At 41.9% G+C, this 10450-nt stretch overlaps 1 protein-coding gene across 1 annotated transcript; it reads right to left on the bottom strand.

Annotated features, from left to right (window-relative positions):
- Positions 1–1914: 1914 nt before the first annotated feature.
- LOC139696130 (ras association domain-containing protein 10-like) lies at positions 1915–7453 on the bottom strand. The gene is made up of 3 exons (XM_071594727.1): positions 7450–7453; positions 6748–7046; positions 1915–4686 (listed from the first exon to the last, which is right to left on the bottom strand). Exons 1-3 carry the CDS (start codon positions 7451–7453, stop codon positions 3199–3201), a joined length of 1791 nt encoding a protein of 596 aa, XP_071450828.1. The 3' UTR covers positions 1915–3198.
- Positions 7454–10450: the final 2997 nt, after the last annotated feature.

Genomic DNA, 10450 nt, shown 5'->3' with positions numbered 1-10450 from the left:
ATCAGGGTAGGGGGGCCAGTTCCTTTCCCTGTGTCGGTTATGGTTTCCCAGGAAGACCTGGTACCCGGAAAATCACTTCAGCTTGGGTGGAGCTGCAGGTGCCCAGAGTGCCTTGCCCGGGAATCGAACCCGGGACCCTCCGGTCAGTAGTCTACTACCTCAGTAGTCCCATCCCTTAGTAGGCTCTACCCCTGGATTACCGCGATCCACTAAAGAACTATAAGTGCAGCATTAATTTTAAGTTATGCAATTCATATTCTGCAGTTGTAGTATTTTATTCATTTTTCATATTTTCCGAATGAACAATGTGAGACAAATACATACGTCTAACGAGAACCTACATCAACTATCGAGCTGACAAATCAGCTAGTGTCGACTTAACTCTGCGGAACTCATAATTTAACATTGAGAATAAATCACACGGTTGTCAGTGTTTTGTTAACTGCATTTCCAATATAGAAAGGAGCCATAAATGAAATGATATTCAGTAACTTTTTTTTTGGTTAGACAAATTTTTCCTATGCTTCCGAGCGGGAAATACTGTTATGTGTGTTTGGGTCAACAGCGGTAACAGAGTGAGTGGTAAGTGCGTGTTCTTTTGAGATGACGATTTATTCTCGCATAAAGGGATTTCCTTTGAAAATGTTATAACCTAGGAATATATGAATTTCTCAGTTTTTTGGTGAAACTGCATTGTGACCTGAAGTCTTTTTCTTTTTTTGTCGAGATAAAATTTCTTTAAGCCCCAAATTACCCTAATAAAAAAGAATATAGTAGAAAATAGTCAATGAATCACACTCTTATCATGTAGTTCAATCAATTTTGTAATTAGCGTCCGTTATCTTTATTTCAGTCAACATTTGTGGGACTTTTGTATTTCGGACGCTGTATTTTTATTTCTCAATGAATTTATGAATCTATTTACGTCACATTTTGTTTAGTTTCACCCGGCGTGATGTTTTTCCACTCACACTGATAAAATGATAATATCACGAAATCAAGTATTTCGTAAGATTCTAACACCGAGATGAAATACGAGAGATATACACCACCACGGACATATTTAAGCATTTGTTCTTTCCTTGTACGATAGGCAATCATACGTATATGAATAACGTCTCTATACATTGGAAGAAACTTTAACCTTCCGGTCAAAGCCAAAACGCAGCTTTATCATTGGTATTTGAGTTAAAAAATAATTGTTAAATAGCTCAATAACTGAAGAAAAATACGGTTTTACTGTTCTTAGAATTTTTACATTCAAGAACATTATTGCAAAAGCCACTAATAGATCCATGTATACCGTCACAGTTCGTAGCTTGACTATAAGGGGGATCGGGATGGTGCGGCGCTGATGTACTGGGTTCCGACCAAGAGGGTCCGGGTTCGAATCCCAGCGGTGGAAGATATTTTTCAGTGGTATCCCGATCCCTACTTGAGGTACTTGGTATATGGTACTTTGAGTTAGTACGCCGTCCGTCGGATGGGGCGTGCGGTCCCCTTGGCGCCTTTCGTTAAGAGTAGGCTGATGCCGACGCCGGGTTTCTCTAAACCCTTCATCCTTTCCTATCCATCCCTAATGGCGCAAATTACCTCACCTGTCGGTACCTCCCTCTAAATACCATTACTTGAATATTAGTGCTGTGCTTTTGTAATGTAACGAACTCTACGAGTGGATGAACAAAACTTTTGAAAGAAAATTGACAAGCTTACTCTTTATTATTAGAAGGTTATTGCAAAATTGGTATTGAACTTACCTTGAAGCTAGTAGGTGAGCTAATTAGAAACTTTCACATAAATTGCGGGAATCACCGTAGACAGCAAACAGTAATCTTCTCTCTTGCATTAGATTCGTAAGGATTGTAATTGAGGATATGAAATAATTTGAAACCAGACATTTATTAAGTACCTATGGTGATTTTTTATTGGTGATCCTTTCCTCTGGTGTGCAAACCCACGTTACATAACATAGATCTCACGTGGTGAGTCTAAGCAAAACAAAATAGTAACAATAAGGTTGTTGGAAGCGATGCCAAGGCTGCTAGCAAACACTCTTTTTACAGAATACAGAACCGTTCTTTACCACTCATTAGGAAACATTTCCTCCTGATTGAAACAAATGCGTGACTAGCAAAACAGCATCTCTGTTTTGAGTTTCCATGAAGTGAAAACAAATTGATTTTCTTCTTTACCGCAAACAAGAAAGGTAGGTATGTCAGGGAAAGTTTTTATTCTATTTACAGTGATAATATGTCTCGTGCATTACAAGCCTCTGCGGCGAGGTAGAATATTTATTTAATATGGTACTAAGGTTGAAGTTATGGTATGGTAGCCTCGTCAAACGTTGGCTAAGCCGAAGCACGTAATGTGCCGAATAGAGAGTCTATTTGGTAAACTACCGAAAGTACAGGATTAGAAGATCTTACGATGACTTGGTGCCACTATTATTTTAAACTAATATTTACAAGTGCTTAGATATTGACATATTCCCGTCACACAACTTTTTTGTACTGGATTTAATCCCTCAACTTAGGCAGTGGCGAATTTCACGAAAACAATGGTCTCTAACTTCTCGTATAAGTACTATAATTAAGATTACATAATTTAGATGGAATATGAGGTGGTAACGTAATACACGCTGGTTACATCCCCATCCGATTCTCAACCGAATGAGGAAACTTCTTTGATCCACTGATCACAACAATATTTTATTATCTCTTTGACTATTTTAATATTCATAATGGTATCCCATTCTTATGTCTACTCATCAAAGCAAACTGGACAATAACTTCTTGTTTCCTATGTGGTCAATGGAAGACAATGCTTCATTTTTTCTGAGTACACCGCTATCCAGATTTTTCTATTGTTCATTCACTGAATGCCTGCAGAGTAACTACCATGTTCCGGAGAAATTCATAAAGCTTCACCATCAGGCTTTCATAACACCACCCGAGGTTAATCCGATGTCCCAAACGCTTCGGAACTATCACTGCCCCGGCATCTAATCTCTGTTGGTTCACATTGCAGAACTGGCCACTCAATCCTCTGGAAAATGGTCGTCAAATAAGTCATTCAGGAAAAGAGCTGGAATAACGCGGAATACGCTCGCTCCAGTACATTATTCTAGTTGGCTTCGATTGAGAGACAGAGGGTGCCGTATCATATAATTTTGGATACTGGTTTGCTCGTGGTTGCTAGCTACACGAGCGTGTCCAGCACGTATCCGCCCTCTTCACTGCTGCTGTGCAGGGAACTAAGACCTGTGTCTGAATTGGAGTCTGTATCATGTGGGTCCTTCTCAGCCGTCACCTTGCGCACCTGAATGCCGACACCCACTTTATCGCAGCATTCGACCTCGGTCTTGGGCAGGACCGTGAGCCTCGGCACTCCGACCTCATAGGTTGTCGTCACCTCACACCTTACAGACCCCTCGAACCGGCCCTGGTTCCTCTCGGCCAACTTCCCCGACTCCTCCGACTCGGCTTTCATCCTGCTGAGGACCTCGGACTCCCTCTCGGCAGCCTCCAGTTCCAGCTGGAGTCCGTCGAGGACCTTGTGGCGGACCCTTAGCCACTCGTCAGCATGCGCCAGGGCCTGTTCGTTCCTGCGGAGCTCCTTCTCGGTGTCCTGCGACTGCAGGGCCGCCCTTTCGATCTCCGCTCGAGTCCACTCCAGTTCCCGCTCCTCGTCATCTCGAACCTTAGCGGCAGCCACGGCCTCGTGCTGTCGGAGCTTGGCGTGGAGCTTCACCAGACATTCTTCCGTCCTCTCTAGCTTCTTGTTGACCTTGAGGATCTTCTCCCAGGCCTCGATTTCTGGTTGGAGGTCCTCCAGAGACTTTTTAGCGTCCTCATTGACTTTAGCCGCCGCCGCCGCAAACTCGGGCTCCTCGCTGAGGTCTATTCCTCCCCCGCCCCGCAATCTTCTCTCCCCCTCTGGAGACCTCTCATCGGTGCGGACCTTGAGCATGGCTCCGCACGGTGGTGATGGATCGCCACCATCCCCGCTGCCCCCCTCGGTGACCACGCCGCTGTCCTCGCCGCCTCTGCTCCCCTCTTTGTCGTCTCCGTCTTCTGCCGCTTGATCCTCCCCGACTTCGTCCACGCCCAGCTCGGCGTCCACTCCATTGAGATACGTGTCCAGGAGGTAGTTTGAGCCGTGATTCTTGACCCGCAGGCGATGCACCTCGTGCTCGAAGTGGTCGATCTGGTCCTCTCGCTCTCGAAGCTTTTTTAGCTGGGCCTGGATGGTCTCGCCCTGGGCCAGGATCAACTTCATCAACTTTTCCATGGTTTCGGTGAACTTTCGCTGATCTCCGGAGGGACGGGGTTGTCTGGACCGGCCGTCGTCGTCGTCTCCCGCCCGTTCCCATCCATCCCCGCCTACCCACTCCGCCCCACCGCCGTCGCCGACGACTCCATCCTCCCATCGCCCCGCTTCGCCGCCGCCGGCCTCGTCTTCCCGGGACGTCCGAGCGTACAGCCTCCGCGGGTGAATGGTCTTAGCCGACGACTCCCTACCCACCAAGTGGTGGTGGTGTCTCCGTCTCCTGGACGTCTCCTTGGTGAGGGTGGACAGAGGTGCCCCTGCGGTACCACTCCCTGCGGAGGCAGTGGATGTCCCTGGCACCCTTCGCCTCAGCGCCAGTTTCACGTCCCTCTGGGCGTCTCCCCATGCGCTCCAAACCTTTGGGAAAGACGAAGAGAAGGTAATATGTATTGGACTGTTGAAAAAGGCGATTGTAGTCAAGTGTGAGGAAGTGTTTTAATGATTGACAATTATCACATCTTAGGACCTGCTCTTCTCCCACTGCGTAACTCGGAAATCAAATTGGATTCGTAGAACGGGTCGTAATTCTGACATCGGCATGATAGGCTTTTATGAGATGTTAATAAATGGCATTACTGAAGTGTGTTATGTCACGTGTTTGTTATTTCGTGTGAAGTTCTATTGCTGATTCATTCAAGATGAAGCAATTTTATTCGAAAATTTAGTTCAAAATTCACTCGGTGACCAGAATCCAACTTTTGACCTTTGAATATAACCTTTGCGTAAACGAAACCATTTTAAAACGATGGTGACTCAAGTCAGTGCCTCGTAGTAAGGATATAACAAAACTCTGAGGTCGGTAGATACTCATATTTCAAAGTTTAATGAGGCGCTATCATTTAGGTTTTACCTTTATAGTTCAGTAACCGCTTTGTTGTAAAATCTAATTATAAAAAGGGACATTTTATGAAGACGGAATTACACTCTCTTGACTGTATATTTTTTAATGTGTATTCCTCTCCAAGTAAAACTATGCCACAAACTCAAACGTTATACCATTTTTTAGAGTCTATAAAATACCTAGCATTCTTTATAGGAAAGATGCTTTTTTACGAGTAATGGAAGACATGAGGGATGGTTTTTTATCCAATGAATATAAAAATACCACTTATAGATAATATCCTTGCTTTAAATGTTACGTGACATTTTTTAATCGAAAGTGATACTTTAGGGTAAGCGATAATCTAGAGATGTTTAAAGCTTGGACGTTACAGAAAGACGAATCGTGTCACGGGTTTTACATTTCGAAATGTGCAGTGAAGTTATCACTGTCGCAGTTTGTAACGCAAGGGACATATTTTCCTCTTCAAAGAAACACATTTGCGCGGCTATTAATTCTGGTACATGCGGTACGTGTTATTTTCTCCTCGTAAATTATTTTAGATCCACGGACATTCGCATAAAAGCATAACAATTTATCGTACACTTAAATGTCCTGAACCCATTCACCCAAAACAGGAGAGGATATGAAATATTATCGAGGCAGGTGCACATCATAAGTGCATCTTTATCTGCGTGAAAAACTTATAAAATTAATAAAATCATGCTTTAACCTGTGGAAAAATATTTTCTAAACTTTGGAAACCTATAAATGCAAAATAGCGGTGAAATAACTAAGCTTAAAATTAACTTTGGGAAAATAACATAACATAATATCTTCCAAGTTCTTCGTTAAAGTGACTTGGGAAGTATGATGATGTTATTCACTGCAGTTAAAACGGTTACTTATAGATAAAGTGCAATTTAAGTTTTTTAATTTAAGGGGATGGTTTTTTCCAAAATTTCTATCAAACAAAGCAAGAGGTGTGATTTTTCAAAAAGTTGACTACAAGAGCGAAGCGCGCACGGAAAATGAAGTTTTTTTAAATGCTATTTTGAATTTTAGTCTTAAGTAAGGCCACGTCATACGTAACATACGTAAGAATAAACGCATTTAAACTACGCGTAAGAAACATCGTGGCCTTCTAATGCTCTATTAATACATTTTAATGATTTACATTTTTTATAAACTATGAGGGATTTTTTATGATTACGATTATATTTATTTCCAATATATCAAATGCACAAATCGAATGCTGGGAGGAGGATATTCCTGTCATCAAGAGAAATTTCCTCTTAGGTTTGGCAAGATTAAAAAATAAGAATTTGACAATATTGTAGAAGAAAGTTTTGGCAAAATGGTATGAGGAATTTATGGCAACCCTGTTGGAAAATATTTGAAAACATTGCATAAAAGAGTTGGCAACAATGTAGAAAAAAGATGGCAACATTTTAGAAGAAATATTAGGAAACTTTGTAGATAAAATAGGCAAAACTGTGGAAGAAATAGTTGGCAACATTATAGATGAAAAACTTCTCAACATCCCTAAGGAGTAGGATGTGGAAACGTTCAATGAATCGATTACCCCATTCACTCACCTTTAGTATCCTTGACCTCCCGTCCAGCGGCCTCTCAACCTTCCTCCACCGCTCAACGATGGCATATCTGTGGTGCAGGTCCTCAGGAAGAGGGGCCACCTGGTGCGGCGGCTGTTGGTGCTGCGGGCCCCAGCCGCCCCCGACTCTCCCTGGCGAGTGGTGTCGCGGCTGGGGGTCGCTCCGCAGCAGGGCCTTGATAACGTCGTCACAAGTGGTCCTTCGGTCGATCCCGGTGACCCAGCGCTGGAGGCCGTTCACCCAAACGGGCACCTCCGCCGTTGACCCCTGCACACGACCTGCTGCATGGAGGAGAAAGAATAGGGGGTCATGCCAAGTCAAATGCACTTTATCGCAACGCATTGCGAAAAACCTGGGATTTTCTGGGTTTATGCGAAAGTGTCAAATGCCAAGATTAATGGGAAATGAAGAGGAAAGTTGCTCTCCGGAATTCTATGTTGATATAATTGTTATTGCATGGTGGGTTTTGGATGGACATCGCTACATTTCATAGGTTTGGAATACCCTCTTATTTTCTAGGTTTAATATACTCCTCAAATTTTGTTACTTCAGGATTATTGTGAGATTGAAAGCGATTGTCTAAAAATGTTGTGGTTAGCTTGGATTGCATATAAAAATGTTGTTCATACCATACAGAAGTTTTAGGATATCCTCATTAATGACTTTCTCCTATCGTTATCTCACCCATACTGATTAATCCTGCATCTATTTCTTACTACACTGATACAGAGCTACGGGTTTTTGCCTCAGGCGTTTCAAGTCAACTTTCAGGAATATTTTCAGATTGACCTCCTGGTCACACCGTCAAACGCTTGCTAATCCGTGTCGAACAACTGAGTTGTTGCCGGCTTGGAAGAGGTGATCGACAAATTCTCGTTTTCTCCCTTCTTCAATCTTGGTTTAATTTGCCACTTCCACCATATCCGTCAACCACTATACATATTTTCAGTGCTTTCCACCTAATATTTCGATCAAATCAACTTCACTATTTTCATTTCCTCTTCCCTTACAGGTCAATACTGCCTTTGTGCCTGAATTCGATCGCACAAGACTAACTGTAGTAAATAGATACAATTATAAAGGGCTACATCTAAAATTCGCGCTTTGCAATGCTGAATTCATTGGAAATATGAGTAGGAGCGGCTCTAAGTGAATTTATGAACCCATTACCATCTTCTTTACATTTATATATGTATTTATTGTGAGTACCTATACATCTCATATATTTTTAGATTTCAAAAAGGCATTCGACCAAGTCCCTCATAGGAAGTCACTCCAAAAGTTGGGAAGCTTCGGGACAGTTAAGTGTGTATTAAAAGCACGAAGGAATAAATTCTTCCATGTGGAAACGCAAGGTCCTTTCGATTCTTCCTTTGTGCTTTCAAAATGGATTCCCACAAAGTATCAGCCTCAAATTTCTCTCAAATCAAGTGCGCTGTAGAACTGACTCATCAATTTTGAACAGTCTGCGATATCGTACGATATCATCGGGTGTTCCACAAGGAAGCGTTATCGGTCCACTATTATACCTTTTATACTTTAATAAAACCGGATCTCAGGTTTCCAGCACACTCCGTCTATTTTCTGACGATGCAGTGATATGCAGGGAAATATCCAGTCACCATAAACCATAAAAACAGTAATCAACCCGAAGGTCGGTTTGGTAGGTGATGGTAGAGTTAACTTCAATTTAAATTGTATGAATTGGTGAATTTAAACTAACTTGTAAAATAAGTCGACTTAACTCTACCATAGAGTGAAAACGAAAAATATTTACGCCAAAAAATGTTTCATTCAACAATTGCACCAAAAATTTCACATTAGTTGCTCTTTTTATTTTTCATATGTAAGCGATTTCCTCCTGACAATATGCAAAAAAGTAAGAGTTTGCAAATAACTCACTATGTATGTTAGGGAAGAGCATGGCGTTATCTTTGGTGGTAACCCTGACAACATATTTCTAATAGTTTCCTTTTTTGAAGGAAGCTGACGTGCATAGTTGTGTACTGACTTGTGAAATACTTGTCACGTTAGTAGTAATTGTAAAATATCGACGCACAATATACAACATCAAATGATTTACCATGCTCTAGATGTGTAGATTTCTCCCCTTTTTCTAATATAGAAAGAGTGCGGTGCAAATTACTTCAGTCGTCGGGGCACCTTATAATTAAAATGGTACTGCTATCCAATATATTTCTGAAGCTAGGCCCTTGTGTAGGATTTCAGGACTCTTCTGAAGTCCCCTTGAGGGGGCACAACAGTGCAGGCTTTATTCTTGCGTACTTCTATCCTTTTTCTTATGGGAAAACGACTTAAGTTTACACCTCTCGTCACCTTCCCTCCCATTATGCCTACTTATACATAAGTCCTCCCCCGTAGAGGCTCTCTGTCTCTCGGTCGTAAAGACGTCGCATTAAGCGTGTCGAAGAGGAGTGGGATTGGAAAGAATGTGTGTGTGTGTGTGCCTGGCGCATAAACACTTTTCCTTGCACTCGAAATTCATTTTACTCTCTTCGGAGGCGAGGATCGGGGAAGGGGAGAGAATGAGAGAGAAGGGCCAGCTCAGCTGTACCCTCTTTTTGCTGTCGTTTTATTGCTGTTTTTTTTTTCATTTTTTGCCATACTTTCCCTCCAGACCGCTCCAACCAATCCATTTAAAGAACTGGAGAAGAGGAGGCTAAAAAAATGTGGTTATGTCTTCCATTCCCGCCACTACCAACTTCCTCCAGTTTTGGGGGAAAGGGAAGGAAGTTGGTGAGTGGGGTGGTAGAACGTGGAATGAATTAAAAAAAAAAAAATATATATATATATATATATATATATATATATATATATATATATATATATATATATATATATATATATGCCTACCTCGAGGGGGAGAGCAACGTGGGCGTTTTGTCTCTTTGCGAAAGCCGCACAAACCGAGCGACTACGGGCCTCAATGATTGATAATAAGTGCCGAGCGTCCAAGCACAAATAATGACTCTTGCGAACGTAATTTTTTTTTAAAAATATTACCCACCCCGCGGGTTTTCCTTTGTATCTCTTCCGTCTTTTTTTTCTCAGGTTTTTTTCCCTTCTCTCCAATAATGTTCCCAAAGGCGATAGGTACACATAGCAGGGCGTAGCGGCGACCAGGAAGAGGTTAAAGCGTCGGCGGCGGTTTTTTTTTTAAAATTCAAGAGCGCCGCGGAGGGTCGTCCGCCCGACGTTCGTCGTTTGTTCGGCCTTTCGCAGCATATCGTATGAAAATGCGATGATGCTATTTCACTTCCGCGTGAAAGTAGGCGTAGTGGATACCTATTTTTGCAGGGGAAATTTCTTTTCTTTTTATTTTTAAAATTTTTAATCGGAAAGGAGTTGTGAAAGTTCTCGTAAAAACGTTTCTAGCATGGAGAATACAATTACAAAGACGCCTTTAAAAACAATAGAACGTTTAAAGCGATCTCACGAGAAGCAATACATATCAAGTAATTGTCACGCATCGTGGGTCTTAATCATTCGGATAATATGAAGGAAATCTTTGCCCTTTTTACCAATATTACTGTTTTGAAGAAGTACGTAACATTTTGAAAAATATTTTTATTCAAAACGAGAATGAGGAAAGCACAAATGTATCCAAAATATCGGTACAGGGAGCAAGCTGAACCATTGAGATATAATTACTTCGTTCTTTTGC

Source organism: Hetaerina americana, unplaced genomic scaffold (assembly GCF_022747635.1).
Source record: "Hetaerina americana unplaced genomic scaffold, ioHetAmer1.1.p SCAF_69, whole genome shotgun sequence".
Classification (NCBI taxonomy): domain Eukaryota; kingdom Metazoa; phylum Arthropoda; class Insecta; order Odonata; family Calopterygidae; genus Hetaerina; species Hetaerina americana.
Note: the sequence above shows the minus strand (reverse complement) of the source record. Positions and strands in the feature narration are given on the sequence as shown.

Bases quoted from the DNA above. Each gene is read 5' to 3' on its own strand.
- LOC139696130 (XM_071594727.1), bottom strand. The intron at 4,687-6,747 runs GTGAGTGAATGG...TCTTTCCCAAAG, and splicing joins GGAGGTCAAGGATACTAAAG to GTTTGGAGCGCATGGGGAGA.